This window comes from Armigeres subalbatus, chromosome 3 (assembly GCF_024139115.2).
Source record: "Armigeres subalbatus isolate Guangzhou_Male chromosome 3, GZ_Asu_2, whole genome shotgun sequence".
NCBI classification, from domain to species: Eukaryota; Metazoa; Arthropoda; class Insecta; order Diptera; family Culicidae; genus Armigeres; species Armigeres subalbatus.
In genome coordinates, this window is record NC_085141.1 from 13887880 (window position 1) to 13907458 (window position 19579).

Below are 19579 nucleotides of genomic sequence, written 5' to 3' on the forward strand. Positions count from 1 at the left end.
ATACAAAGCTGTAATTTTCAGAAAAATCACAAATGACTAAAAATTCACCATTTTGTAATGTATTGTTTTAATGAAATCGTGAGGGATTAAACTTTCTAATTTCAAGCAAAAATATGACACAAACTCATCTACAGGTTTTACAATAGTTTCTATGTCACACCTATCCGTGGTCACCCATTGCTCAAATGATAACTGATCAATATATTTTTCTTCAAACTCAGCGAATTAAGTATTTTCCAATGATGAAGAATCTGGACAATCCGAACAAGATCGTAGATAGCAATTTGATGTTGTATTTTCACACAAAAGACTACCAGTTAACATTTTAATATCCTTTGTTAAATTGATTCTTTTCAAACTATGTAAAATAAGATTAATATTCTCATGGGTTGTGCACACACACACATTATGTGTTCCTGAATTGGAAAGAAGCTTACATTGCCTTGGCCGAAGGCTTGCAAATGAGGAAAAACCTATTTTAATATTATCGTGAATTTCCTTGAAGCGTGTGTACGCTTCTTTCAAAATCGTCATCATTAATCGTTTTTGGATTGCTTGACGCTTTCCATCTTTTTTACTGATACATAATCTTTTGACCAGGCATAGCTCGACTTACTTCATCATCTTCAAAATATTGAACTACTATTTCTTTTGTCTCATCTGTTAATGCAGTACTAGACCTAGTATGTTTGGTTGAAAGACAGTTATTCTTCAATTGTTTTGCCTCTTTTACTGTATTTCTATTGGTTTTGAACTCATCAATGGCATCCTGAATAGACCACGAACTTGGCAGCATCGACAAAATCAATAATTTTTCTTTCCTTGTCGTGGCTGCATTCGAGAACCTTTCCTTCATATTTATAATTACCTCATCGTAGTCTGTATTTTCCACATCATCAGGTCCTAATTTGAAGAGGTTTCTTCGTACAGCTTCGTTTATTTCACGGTATTTTTCTCCGGGTAATAAACGTAGTCCATCTTACTCCATTTAATCGGAGTCACTTTTATCCCAGCTATGCCCTCGTTAAAGCGTTCGATGTTGACCTTTTGGATACACTCATCTTCCGATTGATTTGTTGAAACAGATTTCGCTGATGGTACGGTGGCAAGGCTCTCAGCACTTAATACTTCTGGTAATTCCTCAGTTGTTGTCGATACATCTGGCAATTCCTCAGTTGCTGTCGTTTTCGAACTTCCTGCGCTCTGCTCAACCGATGATATACAGATTGCTCTTTTGTCAACGTTTAGACGGCAGGACGTGCAAATGCGTAAATTTGTATTCAATGTGGACATTGGAGCATAACCAGTCGCTTTCAGTTTATCTATGGTGCTTTCGGTGAGATTTCGTAACTCTTTTGAACACTTTTTCCATCAAACGGCCTACAACAGTTGAGAAAGCGGCTACTCATGTTGTTCGTAATATTTCAATAAACAAAATCACTTTTAAGTTTTTACTGACTAGTTTGATGTCATTTGCTTGACTGAAGAAAAAATTACTATAAGATCTTTAACAACCTTAGTAGTAGTAATTTTTTGCTTTTCGTGAAACATTGTCATGGTATGTACCTATCATGCATTTGTTGTTGTTGAAGATACCCGTTTCCTCCCGATCATAAAGTCTATTCTCTAAGAGGTATATTTTTGCAGGTAAACTATAGACGTACACGTGTATATAAATCTTTGATTTTGCAGCTTTTGTCTTAAAAATAACATTTCTGATATGTTTCTATCAACGTTATTATCAACAGGTTTCAACACTATTAAAAGAATTTTTCGCCAGTCACGTGCAATGAAAATTATGACACTATCAATACTTTTGATCACAACACTGGATCGTGTCTAAGTTTCTTATAGATGCTATGAATAATTAAATCAAAATATCATGAAAACAACTTGTTTAAATCACGTCCCTTAACAATAAAATCTGCATCAAACTGCAATTCTCGAAATAACTTACACAGAAAAAATTTTTTTTTTACTAAATGTGAAATGTTTGAAATGTCATAACTTTTTTAAACCGTCTAAGACGAATTAAGTACTGTCCATTTAATTCCACCAGTTAATTTTCGTTATCTTTGCAGATACGTATTTCGACCACAACTGTGTGGTCGAAATACGTATCTGCAAAGATAACGAAAATTAACTAGTGGAATTAAATGGACAGTACACAGGATTTTGTTTTTACGCGATTTTTTTTCGCTCGTATTTTTGATCGTGTGACTTCCATTTGCCACCAATCTCTTCGCAACATGTTTCAAAAAATCCAGAATAAATCAAAGAAAAATCACATGACAATTAATATACGTTAAACATTTAGGATGAGCGGAAAATTGAGAAAATGTAAATCGTGTAAAAACAAAATCCAGTGTACTTAATTCGTCTTAGACGGTTTAATACATTCCACTAAAAGAGCTTAATATATTTTTCTGATAACTTTTTTGTTTATTAGTTTACCATCACCAAATTTTTATGGTAGATAGCTAATATAATGGACCGTTTTCCCTAAAAAAAAATACGTTCGAAAAAAGATAGGGTTTTGAGATATTTGAGTTTTTGTGACAAAAATGGTATTTTTAAAGGCAAAAAAATTTTTTTTTTTACTGTGCACATTTTCTTAAGAATCACCATTTAATTGTCTAACTTTGCTGAAAAAATCATAACAATCGAACATTCCGTTTTTGCTGTGCAGCTTTTTAATATTTTTGAACCATTTTCACATACACCCTTTTGAAAAGTTAGTCGTGACTCAATATGAAGATTTGATATCGAAAAATGACGATTTAGATGAAATTGAAAAACTGTGCAGAGTTTCAAATATTTTCGAAATGGTCGCTCAGGATCGACTGACATGCCCCCGTGGAATGCCTCAGAAGGTAAACCAAACCAATACCACGGAAGCCGCGTTGGATTCCAACAATATCAGCCTACTTAACAACACGGACTTTCCACGGTTGGATACTCCCGAACACGTCGATCAAATAAATCATCCAAAGCAAACGAAACGAAATAAATCCGAACAAACCAATCAACAACGTGAGGACGACGTACCTAATATCATCTCCAACAATAGCAATGCAGATCAATCAGAGAGTGAGTCTGTCGAAACACAAACGGCAAACAAGCGACGGCTGTCAACGGATCGAAAAGAGAATACTCGCTTAACTTTTCAAAAGGTCCTAAGTAACATTTTTTTCATGAATTAATTTGAGTACTGCAAAAAAAAGCTTTCATGTTTTTTTGTATGATTGCGCTATTCAAATTAAATCATGGAAAAAATGTTACTTAGGTCCTTTTGAAAAGTTAAGCGAGATACTCCAAAACGGCGAACTCGGAAGCAGCGTTGCCAGACCAACGCACAATGGTCCGATTCAGTTATTTAGCAGGAAAAAACTATTTTCCTCCGTTTTCGTTCTATTTAGACACTTGGTGTCTTCAGTGAAGTTGTTTATAATAAAATATTGCTTCTTCGGACAAAAAGTTCGATAGGGTGGTCCTTATCGTTTCTCAAAACTGAAATTAAACTTTTTTATATCGGTTTTTTTGTGGATGACCTCTTCAGCAAACTTGCAGTAAACATTATTTGATGCAACTTTGCCGAAGACACCTTGTGTCTAGCACATAAATTGAGTTCAGTAAATGAAATTTTCGATTTTAACCTAGGGTGGCCCCAAAAAATCAGTTTTTCTATTCTAACTTTTTTGTTTTGAGTTTTACGAGAATGCGGTCTTCAGAAGAAATCTAGAGCAAGTGATGGTGCATATTTTTGCTGAACACATCATGTTTATAAGTCTTACCATTTAAAAGTTATATGCAATTTATACCAAAAAACTATGCAATCTCAAAATGCCTATATCTCATGGAGATGGTTCGATTAATTTTTTTTGAAGGTGTTATCTGAAAGTGCACATATATAGTAACTTTTACTGCAAAAATTACTGGAACGTATATTTTTTAAATTGAATAAATCGACTTTGAAAATTTCTTCGACAAAATTTAAATTTACTAGTATTTCACTATATATTAAAATTATGAGTATATTACCTTCGGCAAAAGTTCAAATTTAAACTAAAAATACATATCCGATTATTATTATTTAATCAGACTAAGGCCGAAGTGGCCTGTGCAGTATACATGAGTCTTCTCCATTCGGCTCGTTCCATGGCTACACGTCGCCAGCCACGAAGTCTACGGAGTCATCTTCCACCTGATCGATCCACTTTGCCCGCTGCGCACCTCGCCTTCTTGTGCCCGTCGGATCGTTGTCGAGAACCATTTTCACCGGGTTACTGTCTGACATTCTGGCTACGTGCCCGGCCCACCGCAGTCGTCCGATTTTCGCGGTGTGAACGATGGATGGTTCTCCCAGCAGCTCACCCGAGCAGAGTCGGCTATCAAAATATTATCAAAGTGATAACAAATTGAGTTTTTGATATCATAACTATAACATATTTTGATATAGAATTGCAGAGTACTCTAGCAAATATCATATTTTGATATTATTTTGATAACTGAAAATAATAAATAGAGTCACGGAGTCTCTATGGGGAAATATTATTTTTCAAAAATCAGTATCTCTGAAACACCCAACACGCGAAAGTATACGCTCTCCTCCTCCATATAGTGGGTAAACTAAAATGTTCGATCGGGGGATCTATAACAATTTTTATTTTTTTCACTATTTTTGGTGCAAACTTCATAGAAATCTCATCGGCTATCAGATTTAATTCCTCAAAAATGTGTGGAAAAATGACCCCCGATAGAACGTGAAACAGGAAAACCTATACTTTCGTGTAGTGAGTGTTTTAGAGATACTGATTTTTTGATAATAGGCCTCTTCGGACAAGGACACCATGAGAGTCCGTATTCTATAAACCGCATGAAAACATATTTGAGGCTGTACACTTATTAACTGAAATTAAACTCAAAAGTGACATTTCTATAATTTTCGAGAAACCCTGCTCGCAGAGCAATATTACCTTTGACAGATATCGAATAATTTTGCATCGATGTCTTATTGGAATTGCTGGGTAGCACCAGCCATTTTTATGGCCGGGAGATTTTCTAATTTTCGAACTGTCACTTTTAATTTTAATTCTCCAAATGAGACAGACCCTTAAAGAGGGAGGAGGGGTCTGTCATTTTTACGTTCTTATGAATGAAAAGTTATTTGCAAAAAAGGTTATTGAAGGAAATCTAACATTGGGAAAGGGCGGTTGAAAAATCCCAAAAAATATCATACATAATAAAAGTACGATCCCTATCTTCTATATGAATAGAAACTATTTTCCGTCAAACGGTATATGAAGATTTTTCTTACGGATTGAAAAGATAAATTATAATATCTCCTGCACGACGATCATTCTGCAGTCATCAAAGTGGCTTCGAACTACAAGAAGCTTATTCATTACGTCATAAGCAATAAACCGAGATAGAATTATTTTCTATTATCAGTTATCGAATAAGACTGAATAATAATGAAATAAAATGATTCAACACCAAAAGTCAAACTAATTTTGATATTTTTATTTTGATATCATCTCAAATAAATTAAAACAAAACAGGAACTGACTTAGATTCTTCTTCTTCTTCTTCTGACTTAGATATTTTTCTGATATCAAGACTTATAGCAAATAACTAAATGATAACTAATCTAGTTTGTAAATCTTGATATCGCATAATATGTGAGATATCAGTATTTTGATATCACTATATGAAACCGTCTAAGACGAATTAAGTACTGTCCATTTAATTCCACCAGTTAATTTTCGTTATCTTTGCAGATACGTATTTCGACCACAACTGTGTGGTCGTCTTCAGTGTCTTGTACTTGACTCGACTCAAGTCGTTGGTGGACTGGGGGGTTTGCGTGTCTATGTATCTGGTCTGTCTCTCAGACTGCCTGCACGCGACGCTAGACACCATTAAAAATAAACTGATTCTATCTGAACCACAATTTTATACACTGGAAAATTAATCCGAAATTTTCGTCAAAGTTCATAACATAATCGCTTGCAAAAATTAGCGTTAGTAACGGAATCACAAGCGTGCACCGGAGTGGGACGCTAGTATGAATTTATTCCCATGGATGCATGGTGTCTGAGCGTTTCACAGCCTAATATTCACATGATGCTATAATTATCATTGTACCATCACCAAAATAAATCATGAAGTTTTAGCCGTTACACGTTACATCTAATTTTGGAAGTGACCAATTTTCCGAAGGCAAATGATATCAACGGATCCTGGGAAAGATCTGGAACTAGCCTAAATATAGAAAAATCAGGAGGGAATGTAAGAATCGGACAATCATTGGGCTTTCGATAGCTGTTTTAATATTCGCAACTTCTCAAAACAGACGTTAGGCATGAAATGCTATCACCTGCCGTAAGCTTCTTGCGCGTTTCGAAAGGCCTCAATAGTTCTTATTACATGAGGGAACAATATATTTTCAAATGTGACTTATATGAACCAAAATTCGTAAAGCAAAATTTAAGAAAAGTTGCAGGATCGAGATATAGGGTCATTAAATTCCGGCTAACGAATGGGCATTGACAGGTGTATCTGATGCCATTAGGGGAAGGAGGGGCAATATGCCCTAGTTAAGGTGATTATACGACAAAGCCACAAATCGGCCATCTTGGAAACCACGTGCTTTTTCTAGTGATTTTTTTAGAGCACGAATTGAGAGAACCACAACGCCCATGGGTATGACACATCCGTAGATCGTTTGCTTACTTATGCTAAACAATCGACTTTAATTTCAGCATGGTACGCATTATTACGCTGGATTTGAACTTTTGACAATAGCGGTAGAAAACCTTGTGGTGAATTTAAAATTCACCACATGGCTTGATTGTATAATCACCTTAAGCATAGACTCTTTTTATGCCTTAGCTATAACGGTTTTCACGTTATAACGTTAGCTATAACGGTTAGGTATAACGGTTTCTACCTCACGCAACAGTTAAACAATATAGCTAGCTGATGCCATATTGAAATTAGAAAAAATCTCAATCATATTGATAATATTCACATTTCAAAAAAGTGGTGATATTTCGTTGCCGGAAAACTCATGAGGCAAAACGCCTTTTAGCAAGCAGCTCTTAGGGAACAACGTACCATGCGTCGGCACATCAGCATTCTGGTATGGACAGTGCGTGGAGACGCAAGTACATTGTAGGATAGTTCCACTAGGGCGTTTTGCCTCGCCGAAATGTTAGATGTTTCATCAAAATGTGGAAAATTTCAGTTTTTCCTACATTCTTATCTATTATTTTGACACTTTTTTTCGCCTAACCTACATAATTTTACGTCTAGCTTTATTATGGCTATCTCGAACATGGTAGATATAAGTGAATACCTGAAAGTCGTTTTGCCCCGGGGGGGCGTTTTGGGTTGGTATTTTTAACAATATATACATCCATCCTATTGGTCATATTGGTCCTATTGGTCAATTGATTATATTTCCTCATTCATATCCAATTTCAAACATGAGCGAAATTAGGAACCATCCTGTTTCCATATGAATCATTCATGTAATTCAGAATCATTCCGCAAATTTTCGTATATAACAGCAACATTTGCATGTAAACATTTTTGAGAACCCAGAATCTTTCTATTGCGTGATGCAGTACAAAATGTTCCCAAATAAGCACTACATGTTTTTCAATGAACGTTCCAACTTCGTTAGTGCTTGAAATTAGGGTACTTCGCAGTAATAGCTTACTTAATTACCTGTCATAAGACGAGTTTATACAATCCCATTGAATTCCACCACTTAATTGTATCTTGACAGATACGTATTTCGACCTCAACAGTAAGGCCGTCTTCAGTGTCTCGTACTTGACTCGACTTTTCTTACTTAATTATATAAGTATAACATTTAAAACTCTCCATTTCTTGAAAAGGGAAGCATGTTTCTCAATATGTCTGCACTGAATTTCTTTTTTTTAGGTTGGCGTACTGAATGGATACCTGTACGCTTTGGGAGGTCACGATTGTCCTGCCAGTAATCCAGCCGTTTGTAGAACCGAAACAGTGGAACGGTATGATCCCACGACAGATACCTGGACCTTGGTAAGTTTTCTGTTTGATAGATTTAATTCCTGAATTGTGATTTCCAACGAGGGATTTTTGTTTTAGATCGCTTCGATCAGTGTTGGGCGGGATGCCATCGGTGTAAGCGTTCTTGGCGATTGGCTGATTGCCGTCGGTGGATACGATGGCAATCAGTATTTGAAGACAGTCGAACAGTATGATACGGAAAGTAACGAATGGCAACAGATCGCCGCTGTCAATTATAGTCGGGCTGGTGCCTGCGTAGTGGCTATCCCAAACAACTTTTCTTCCCCCGGTGGAGTCGCAACTGTAGGCCCTTCTGCGGCTTCGATAGCGGGTGCATTAGTGTCATCTTCCTCCTCGACGAATACTACAGTTTAGTACAAGAGTTCTGCTACAGCACTGATTTCTAGTGATGCTTCTTCATTCCTAAGAACGTCTATCATCAATCGGACGTTCCAAATAATACAGCATCTCGCGTGTTCGTGTGTTTACTACTCCCCATTTTACTGCTAAGTAATGTTAGTATCTAATCAAAGAACGAAGTTGTTGAAGGCGCAACTGAAAAGATACCATCCATTAAGTATTTCATCTGGAATGCTGATACCTATGAGCATCAAATTAAACACTGCGATATATTTTCATAGAACACTCCTTTCCCTCACATTATACAAACCATCATATATTTTGTCAAGATGAAATGGAAACTGCACAATCACCTCCTGTGTCCATAATAGCATGCACAAACTGTAAAATCTAACACTATAGAACGAAGGTCTCTTTCTTGCGTAACGCTCTAATTGAATGCTGCTACATGAAATGTTTCAGAGTGAAATCGAGCTAGTTTTGCCTTGAATAGTGGATGATATTTTTATCAAGATAAAAGAATGATTACTTTTTTTCCGCTTTTGTGCTCATGAGTTCATCCTTATTTCATTCTTTCGTTTCGTTTCTTCTTACAGAATAGAGGAGCAGGTTCCTCTCGTAGCGGTAACTATTATTATAGACGACAATTTAGGATTTTTGATTATTACGTTTAAACACAAGGCTGCCCATCCAAGTGAAGATATGTGTATACACAATTTTGTACTGATGAAGCGATGATAGATAAGCACAGAATCCATATCGAATCCTACACACATTGCAATGAAGACGATTTTTCTCCTGTGATGATTTATATTTTACTTTATTATACAATATAGTTTTTTTTACGTAAATATATCGATAAGTAAATTTTTCCCAGTGAACCGCGAGCCTAGCGAGCCAACTCTTCAATGCGGATTCCACCCGGTTTTGTTGGTTCTCCTTGAGTTTAGTTGTCAAATTTGATTATGTGATTGATGGTCATACGCCGATGCCCAAAGATACGTAGCCAAAATATTAAAAAAAAATACGGGGAAATGTGAAACCATAATTCCTTTTACCGGTGGAATGTCGTTGCGAGGTATGCAGTATCAAAAACGCATCAAAGCTATTTTTAAACACCCAATAGATATGTGTTTGTCACATTTGGGGACTGTTATTATACATTGAAAGTCTAATTCACTATTTCGTCAAAAAAATACTTATATATTATTTGAATAACATTCCAAATTTGAACTATATACTCATTTGAAAAACTTTTTCATACCGATAGGCCAGACGCAAGTCGCCACACCCTCGCGAGATCTCAACAATTCGACATACTATTTTTCAGGCAATCAAATGTTCAAATACAAAGTTCTTAAATTTGCAGAGATTTGAATAATCAAAACATAATTCGCATAGACAAACATTCAAAAAGTTTCCAGCGTTCTATTGCTAGCACACAAAGGACTGTAAACTATAATCTTTAGTTTGAAATTATTCTGATTTTTTTTTGCGCTTCGGCCACTTGTTTAATCAACAAATTTTAGGCGAATAGGTTTTGGATCGGTAGAATATACATGCGGATGTTCTATTTAAGCTCTTAAAATCTCGTGATAGCCACGGAAAGTTTCTTCATTTATCTATAAAAATAGCTTTTTTGCATATGAAAAATACTGTAAGTGTACTTTATCTGTGATCGGCTAAATCAATATAAAATACGATAAATTAACTTCAAAGCTGCAGAAAAATTAGTTTACTTCAGTTTTGATTTTCTTTCAATATATATACCCAAGCGTGGCTGATAGTTTAAGTAGGTATTATGTGAGCGTAAATTTGGCACTAATTCTTTTCTAGGACAACTGAAGGCTTTGGTGTGTGATAGATCTTTTAGTTTTGAATTTTGACATAGAGACAGTGAACGAACAGTTAAGAAGCTTGTAGAGTAGGGAGCAATACGAAAAACGAGTGTAGATAATTGCGTACGCTTGTAGACAGTGGATCCGATTGAGATGACAATGGATAACAAAATTGTACAAAAAGTCGAAAATTCGATACCGGGCTACAGCACAAGTGAAAATGGTACTAATTTTGATACTATTTATACTTAGCACTATAACACTGACGATCAATTAATAAAACATATTTTAGTATGAAACGAACAGTGCCTTTCATTCGGGAAACAATAATGAGAACAAATAAGATTGAGAATTGAATTCCGGTGACCGAGTTACGTAACAAAGCGGTAGCTCACAATATTGCTCACAAGTTTATAAAACATTTAACTATGCAAATGATAAATGCTTCTACCATCAACCAAACTTAATTGTACATTTTCAGGCGAAAGTATTTTGTTGTTGTTTAATTGTTCCCGTTTAAACATGTTTTTTTTTTAAATTTTTATATGGGATTTTTAAAGCAAGGGCAATTTGGTTTTGGTGACGATATCGAACAATCTTCCTTCTGTCGGAGCTCCCGTTGTGAAGAGGAAGTGAAGATTATCAGCGAAACCCCAATCTCTACTCGCAGGCAAAAGGAAAATGGTCCGTTTTTTCGCATACCGTCGCATGCGATAAGGATTTCTATCGACGACTAGTTTTCTCCTTTATGACATCAGCATCTAGTCAAATTGGATTTATTGCAATTATTTCGTAGTTTCTATTTCACTCTTTGTGTTCTTCTCGTCGTGATGACCAACATAAGCCTTTCGGAGACGAACAAAGCAAAGTAAAGGCACTGCTGCTGTACCGTTGGCTCGGCTCGTTGACCAACAACCAGGCTATTGACATCCTATTGTTTAGCCCATCGCCAGATCGTAGCCAGGATGTCCGGGCTATAATTTTTTTCATACTGCGTTTCAATGATGACAGTGGGCTATGTCTATTGATGATGATAACACCGCGCTGGTCACCGGCTCGCCAACAACAGTATGTGATGGATATCTCATCAAGGGTAGTTCACACTGAGAGATGAGTGTATTATTTCTGCATGAACCCGGGCAGAAGTCATGAACAGAATAACAAAACATGATGTGGACTTGATTGATATAAGAGATAAAAGAACAGGCAACCTTATCAAAAATTTGCACCGAAATATCATTTTAATATCAATATATGCTATGGATAAGAACAAACTAATGGCACATCAGTACATTCAAAGTTAATTGCCTATATGCCGGGTATTAAGCCACCCGGTGTGGAAATTAATTACTATGTCTGAAACTTGATTATGCATATGTACAACATTTGATAGATTTAGTTCGGAAAAGGTATTGGAGGGTAACCGCCCCTTCGGTGGGGTTTGATCCCACGACCCCAGTTCGCATAACAGGTGCTTTCCCTACTAAGCTACGAAGGACCTCCGTCGTCCACGGTGGACGACGGAGGTCCTTCGTAGCTTAGTAGGGAAAGCACCTGTCATGCGAACTGGGGTCGTGGGATCAAACCCCACCGAAGGGGCGGTTACCCTCCAATACCTTTTCCGAACTAAATCTATCAAATGTTGTACATATGCATAATCAAGTTTCAGACATAGTAATTAATGGCACATGATATTGATCACTTATTACAAATAGCATAACTTGATTTTCTCATGATATTTTAGTGCAAAATTTTGATATTATCGTCTGATCTTTTATCTCTTATATCAATCATGTCCATATCTCATTTTGCTATCTTATAAACATTTGATATTATTGAGCTATTTTCGTCTACTCGGGAAGTGATTAAACGCATAATTTAATTTGGTTTGTTTAATTTTAGATTTTCCGGCAAGGGAATTCTGACCCGATTGTACCCCGTTTGGCCTTATGCCGTTTGGAAAAATGGTCTTTTGGCATAAGGTCATTTGACATAATTGTGCTCAATAAGCTGTGTGATTAATAAGTAAGAATTGTCGATCCATTCAGTTACGTTGTTTCCACCATATATATGTACAATCCATGATAATTGGAAACAGGATTGTACGGCGTGGAATAAAGAAGATTCCTTTGAGTAGAACTGACCACAATTATCCTACCTTATCATAGGTAAATGCACTCTTCGAAAGAAGGGATCATATCTTCCCTTTCCTTAAACTGCACAAATGTCTGAATTAAAAGAAGGAATCACACACTCTCTTGCCTCCTACCGGGCAAATACATCCCTCAAGAAGAGATTTTATCTTACTTTGCCTTGAACAAAGCAAACACTTGAATTGAAAGAAGGGGTCATATTGTCTCTTGCCATCTGCCGGGCAAATACATTCCTTGAAAGAAAGGATCATTCTCCCCTTTCACGTAGGTGCATTTTTAAAATGTTCTATCGGGGGTCATTTTTCCATACATTGGGGGGGGGGGTTGGGTTTGGGTGAAACTGCTATCATTTGAGATTGTTAGGGCACAGACCACAATTGCTAGAATTACTTTTAATGAATATTGTTAGTTGCATTTAAACACTCACTCTCAATTCTATCTTTCGGCTTCACCAAAGCGGAGAAGAGTATCGCAAGACACAAAACACTACTCACTAGTTTCGGAGCCTAGAGTAAATTCAGTACGAATAAAGCCATCCACTGTGTACGTCGTATTCTATATCGCTTCAATAAAGAATCGAGTATAAACGGTCTAGTGTACCACGTTTAGATAAAAAACGGCGCGTTTTCAATTCGGTGGTCAAACCACACTGCGCGCGTGATTCTCACGAATCCGGAGAACTAGTTTAGCAACATTTTAATGGTCCTTCGAGGAACCGGGTTTGTGCGTGTTTAGTGGCTATTGCGTCGCGACAGTGATTTATGGTGTGTGACAATACCACAATCGACAGCGTTGGTGCTTCTAGAAGAGCAGCCATCCATCGACATTGATAGTTGAAAATTTCCCATTGCTGACGAAAGCTAACGGATAGAATATCTACGGCCTACGAATCTTCCCGCACGGACACGGAGCCTTATCGGCGTCACGAGACGCACTTCTTCCTTTTCGTCCTGTTCGTGGTGAAGCCAGCGTGGCTTGTGTAGAAGAACAATAGCTGGCGACGTGAATTCAACTTTATTTGTGCCGATTAAGAATAGTACCTGACACAATAGAAGCATGGTGTCATTACGTGAATTGACAAAAGCCGAACGTGGCTTTTTTGATTTCTTAGGCAATATGGAGTCGTTCGTTGCAAATTACACCGAGCAACGCGACCGGCTTAAAATTTCGTCACGTCTGGAGCATGTGGAATCTCTGTTTAAAGAGTTTCGCGACAATCGGGTAAAAATTGAAGCACGACAAGATCAAGAATTGGGATCAACGGGCACAAGTGCCGAAGAAAAGGAAGCGCAAGTGAAGAAAGATGTGGATACAGCTAATCGAACGACACGGTTAGATTTCGAAAATCGGTATTTCGACGTGAAAGATTTTTTGGTGTCACACCAAAGCAACACGACAGCTACAGCCTCCTCTTCTTCCTCTTCACCCGGCCAAACCTCTTCCTCTCGCATTAACCTTCCGGTTTTCAAGATACCTTCGTTTGATGGTAGTGTGAAAGACTGGTTAAGCTTTCGCGATGCTTTCCAGAATATGATCGGCAAAGATATCTCGTTGTCATCGATCGACAAGTTCAATTATCTGCTTTCCGTGCTCACCAAGGAAGCTAGAACGTTGGTGGAGTCAATCGAAGTGACGGCTATAAACTTTGAAGTGGCGTGGCAAATGCTCGAACAACGGTTCGAAAACAAGAAGATGATCTCCCGTACGCTGATAAACAGTTTTTTGGATTCCGAACCGATTAAGCGGGAATCTTACGATGGTCTAGTGAATCTCATCGACTCGTATGAGCGCAACCTATTGCAACTGAGGAAAATTGGACTACCTACGAAGGGGTGGTCGCATCTATTGGCTCACATACTCTATACTCGGCTCGATGCCGATACTCAAAGGCACTGGGAGCGGACACACAATTCCCGAAAAGTACCGACCTACGAAGATATGCTGAAGTTTCTGCGCGACCATTCAGCCACCCTGCAACCTTTAGCAGTTTGTAAACCTCGACCTTCGGAGTGTCGCCAAGACCATGGAAGACCTGCGCAGAAGTTCAAATTTGGCTCTACACTCACTACCACAACCGCTTGTCCACACTGTCAAAACCCTCTCCATTCTCCTTTTAAATGCAGTTCCTTCAACAACATGACTCCTTCCCAACGGCTAGAATCAGTCAAAAAAGCTGGTCTGTGAATTAATTGCCTTTCTTCCTCTCATTTGGTAAGGGCTTGTCCTAGCTCAGCTTGTCGTGTTTGCGGCCAAAAGCACTATACGATGCTGCATTTGCGCGTTTCCAACAATGCATCCAGCCAGGGACAAGATCATTCGCAATCGCAATTAAATAAACCCGCTATTCCGCAAGGTCAGCCACCAATCGCACCAGCTTTAGACAATACCTCCACATCTCAATCGCAAGTTTTCGCTACCACCCCCACTGCCACCGCTTCGATCGAATCGTCCGCGTTCGGTCATCCTTCAGTCGCTCTTCCTACCAAAAAATAGTGGTATCGTTCTCCTCTCGACTGCTGTCATTAAGATAGAAGACAACAATGGAAACATTCAGTTTGCGAGGGCACTGCTGGATTGTTGCTCTGAACGCAACTTACTCAGCGAACGCTTGGCACAGAGACTAGATCTGCAACGGCAGCACGATCACCTAGCATTCCAAGGCGTTGGACCTAGTGCTGCAACATCAAAACAATCGACGATGGCTACAATCCGTTCACGTTTTACGGAATATACTGTCGATCTCAAGTTCCACATATTACCAGAATTCAAGCCCATCATACCTTCAAGCCAGTTGCACACAAGTAACTGGAATATTCCATCTTTTGTTCAACTCGCCGATCCTCGCTTCTTCGAGCCCAACCAAATAGACATCATCATTGGAGCTGAAGTTTACTATCGCCTGCTACTAACAGGATTTGTGGATCTTGGTCCAAAGTTTCCTCAGCTGAAAGAAACAGTCTTTGGCTGGATAGTTTCCGGTAAATGCGACACGACGGAGACAAATCGCTCTGCCGTCACTCTCATCTGCACCAATGCTGATTTGGAAAGGCAGCTTGCTCGTTTTTGGGAGGTAGAGTCATGTCACTCGAACGAATCCCTCTCAGTAGAAGAGCGGAAATGCGAAACTCACTTTGCAGCAAATACGACTCGCGATCCTTCAGGACGGTTTGTAGTTTCGCTTCCTAAGAAGCTTGATGTTCTCGATAAACTTGGAGAGTCTCGAAGCATCGCTATTCGGCGTTTCATGTCACTAGAACGCCGCCTTCATTCGAACCCGCCGCTGAAGGAAGACTACAAGGCGTTCATTCAGGAATACCTTCAACTAGGACATATGGCTCTGATTAACCCTAGCAACGAAATCTTGCCACCTGGCAAGAAAACATACTACATGCCGCATCACTGCATCGTTCGCCCGGACAGTGTTACAACGAAACTTCGCGTCGTATTCGACGCATCTTGCGCCACCGAGAGCGGCGTCTCGCTAAACGATGCTTTAATGGTGGGTCCCGTCGTTCAAGACGAGCTGTACAGCATTCTCCTACGCTTTCGAATCCCTCGTTTTGTCATCGTTGCCAATTTGCAAAAAATGTATAGGCAAGTGTTGGTGCATCCATCGGATCATATGTTGCAACGCATCGTTTTTCGTTCCTCGATAGTAGATCCTATTGAAACCTATGAGTTACAGACGATCACTTATGGTACTGCGGCTGCACCGTACCTTGCGACCCGTTGTCTTCAGCAACTTGCATCTGACGGTGAATTGACTCACCCAGTAGCCTCCAAAGTGCTATCCAAAAGTTTCTACATCGACGACCTGCTGTCCGGGGTGGAATCAGAGGAAGAAGGAAACGAAATGTGCCGACAATTGATCGATCTCCTGCAGTCGGCTGGATTTAAGCTGCACAAGTGGGCATCCAACAGCCCCAAAATTCTTCAAAACATCCCTGTCGACCTCCGTGAACATCGAAATCTTCTTGAACTTGATTCGTCATCATCGTCAGTAAAAACTCTGGGATTATTGTGGCAGCCAGCCGAGGACGCTTTTCGGTTCAAGATTCCGGTTTGGTCTTACGACGCTACGATTACCAAACGTTTAGTTCTATCAGAAGCGGCGCGCTTGTTCGATCCTTTGGGACTACTGGGTCCTATCGTTCTACGGGCCAAGCTTTTCATGCAGGAGTTATGGAAGGCAAAGGTATCCTGGGACGCTCCACTGACCGAAAATCAACAACAATGTTGGAGAGAATTTCGTAGTGATCTCGATATACTTGATTTGTTCACCGCTCCACGGTGGGCGGCTTCTGGATTGGATGGTGCCCAAGTTGAACTTCATGGTTTTAGCGACGCTTCAGAAAGCGCATACGGAGCTTGCATCTACATCAGAACCATATCGTCAAATGGTAGTGTTTCGGTTCATTTACTTACAGCGAAATCAAAAGTGGCTCCAAAAGGCACCGAGAAACTTACTCCTACTGCTGTACGCTTGCCTCGCCTGGAACTCTGCGGAGCGCTTCTTTTAAGCCACCTGTTCGAAAAGGTGGAAAGCAGTTTGCAAATTCAAGGTCGTCCATTCTTTTGGACAGATTCCACGATTGTCGTTCATTGGTTAGCAGCTTCACCTGCTCGCTGGAAGAAGTTTGTTGGAAATCGAGTAGCGGAAATCCAGCAAATCACGGCTGCCGGAGTTTGGAGACATGTACCAGGTATTGAAAATCCGGCGGACGTCAGCAAAGGAGCTCGTTGATTACTCGCTATGGTGGCAAGGACCTCAATGGTTGCAGCAGGCGAACAGATTTTGGCCAGGTCCCGTTACGACATTAGATGATCACTTCGATCATAATCAGCTCCAGGGAAAACCGTCAGTTTCTTTTCCTGCAGTCGTCCGAAGCCCTATTTTTACAATGAAATCTTCCCTATCGGACCTAGTTCGCATGGTCGGCCATATGCGCAGATTCTTCAACAATGCAAAGAAGACGGATCATACAACAAGACACAACGGACCTCTGTCAACGGTTGAACTCGAGGAAGCGTTAGTCAGTCTTGTTAAACTCGCCCAACAAGAATCTTTTGTCGAGGAGTTGCGTTCGATCCGTGCAACCGGACAAGTGAAGCAATCGTCTAAGGTGAAGGGTCTCTCCCCCGTACTCATTGATGGTGTTCTTCGCACACGAGGTCGGCTCAATAATGCAGCTATACCGTACGCTCAAAAGCAGCCAATGATCCTTGACAACAAACATCCTTTCACGCTGTTAGTTGTTCGGTATTATCATCTGAGTCGACTACACGCGGGACCAACACTACTCAGCGCCATCGTTCGGTCAAAATTTTGGCCTCTTTGCTTACGTGATCTCGTGCGAAAAGTCACTCATGAATGCATCACATGTTTTCGCACCCGACCCAGTACAAGCGAGCAAATAATGGCAGATCTTCCTTCCGTGCGAGTATCACCAACATTTCCGTTCCTGAACGCTGGAGTAGATTTTTGCGGTCCATTTTACCTTCGCCCGCCTTCGCGGAAGGCTGCCCCACTGAAGACATTTGTGGCAGTATTCGTCTGCCTATCAACCAAAGCAGTACATCTTGAGTTGGTAGGCAACCTTTCTACTGAATCGTTCATAGCGTCATTAAAGAGATTTGCAGCACGTCGGGGAGTACTGAAAAACATCTATTGCGATAACGCTACCAACTTCGTCGGAGCTCGTCGAATACTTAACGAATTTCTACAACTGTTTAAATCCCAGCAGAACCGTTTGGATGTCACACGTCAGTGTTCCACTGAGGGCATCCAATTCTCGTTCATACCTCCAAGGTCACCGCACTTCGGGGGTATCTGGGAAGCCGCAGTCAAATCCCTCAAGACACACCTTCGACGAACATTAGCCAACGCCTTGGTTACCACCGAGCAATTTCACACGCTCTTAACGCAGGTCGAAGCGCTTCTCAACTCTCGGCCTTTGACGCAGCTTAGCAACTCACCAGAGGACTTGGACGTCCTCACTCCAGACCATTTTTTGGCGCACAGACCTCTGACGCCTCTGGAAGCGGTGGTCGATGGAATATCTGTCGGGACTACAACAGCGCACCCGTTGGACCCGTGAACGTGACAATATACGCATCGGAACGATGGTCCATGTTCGTGAAGATCATCTGCCGCCACTAAAGTGGCGATTCGGTCGGATCATCGAAGTATTTCCCGGCAGTGATGGACTCATCCGAGTTGTTAGCATTCGGACCAAGGACGGCGTCTACAAGCAGGCCATCTCTCGAGTCTGCGTTTTGCCTATTCCCGAGAAAGAGTCAGCTGACTGTGAAGAATTAAATCTTCAGCCGTTCGAGGTGCCAGCAACACAGGCAATGTCGGATGCGAGGGGACCTCATGGTCCCCTCACAAGTTAAGTATTTCTTCAGTTTGCTGCACCTTGTCTTCTCCGTCCTAAAGTCGAATGTATTGGTAGGATCCTGGACTGCGGCTATGATTGACCCTGTACATCTAAATCGTTGGTCGAAGTGCGAGTTCCGACCCGGCAACTGCCAATAAATGTCGACGTGCGAGTTCCGACCCGGCAATTGCCAATCATTGGTTAACGTGCGAGTTCCGACCGAGATCGAGAGGACGAAGCCAACGAAGACAGCAGGAGGAATATTATTGAATTTATACAACATTTTGTTATTTAATAGTAGATAAGTTAAGCATACCCACTATGGCCAAGTAATTATATTGAAATCTACATTTCAATGGTGGGCGGTATGTTAGGGCACAGACCACAATTGCTAGAATTACCTTAAATGAATATTGTTAGTTGCATTTAAACACTCACTCTCAATTCTATCTTTCGGCTTCACCAAAGCGGAGAAGAGTATCGCAAGACACAAAACACTACTCACTAGTTTCGGAGTCTAGAGTGAATACAGTACGAATAAAGCCATCCACTGTGTACGTCGTATTCTATATCGCTTCAATAAAGAATCGAGTATAAACGGTCTAGTGTACCACGTTTAGATAAAAAAACGGCGCGTTTTCAATTCGGTGGTCAAACCACATCTAAAAGACACTGCGCGCGTGATTCTCACGAATCCGGAGAACTAGTTTAGCAACAGAGATCTCTATGGAATTTGCACCAAAAATAGTGAAAAAAAATTAAAATTGTTCTAGATCCCCCGATA

The 19579-nt window shown here is 40.0% G+C and overlaps 3 protein-coding genes across 4 annotated transcripts in view; all 3 read left to right on the forward strand.

The window, feature by feature from the left end:
- LOC134225833 (kelch-like protein 5) overlaps positions 1 to 10565 on the forward strand; it is a 51801-nt gene extending 41236 nt beyond the window's left edge. Inside the window, exons 8-10 of one of the 2 annotated variants that reach the window (XR_009983338.1) lie at positions 7954 to 8076; positions 8143 to 8579; positions 9021 to 10565. Coding sequence is in view for 1 of the 2 variants with exons in the window: in XM_062706207.1 (XP_062562191.1) it covers positions 7954 to 8076; positions 8143 to 8433; positions 9021 to 9098 (492 nt within the window). In the remaining variant the exon portion in view is untranslated. The remainder of the gene's footprint in view (positions 1 to 7953; positions 8077 to 8142; positions 8580 to 9020) is intronic. The other variant, XM_062706207.1, reaches the window with a different exon arrangement.
- A 4115-nt stretch (positions 10566 to 14680) lies between these two features.
- On the forward strand, positions 14681 to 17159 carry LOC134221481 (uncharacterized). Its single transcript, XM_062700674.1, has 2 exons — positions 14681 to 14862; positions 14909 to 17159. The coding sequence occupies exons 1-2, from the start codon at positions 14681 to 14683 to the stop codon at positions 17157 to 17159; spliced, it is 2433 nt and encodes an 810-aa protein (XP_062556658.1).
- Positions 17160 to 17316: 157 nt separating this feature from the next.
- Positions 17317 to 18513, forward strand: LOC134221482 (uncharacterized). The gene has a single exon (XM_062700675.1). It carries the CDS (start codon positions 17317 to 17319, stop codon positions 18511 to 18513), a length of 1197 nt encoding a protein of 398 aa, XP_062556659.1.
- The last annotated feature ends 1066 nt before the right edge of the window (positions 18514 to 19579 follow it).

Coding starts and splice junctions, on each gene's coding strand:
- LOC134221482 (XM_062700675.1), top strand. CDS start 17,317: ATGAAATCTTCCCTATCGGACCTAGTTCGCATGGTCGGCCATATGCGC.
- LOC134221481 (XM_062700674.1), top strand. CDS start 14,681: ATGCTGCATTTGCGCGTTTCCAACAATGCATCCAGCCAGGGACAAGAT. Junction 14,863..14,908: donor GCCACCGCTTCGATCGAATC/GTCCGCGTTCGG, acceptor ACCAAAAAATAG/TGGTATCGTTCTCCTCTCGA.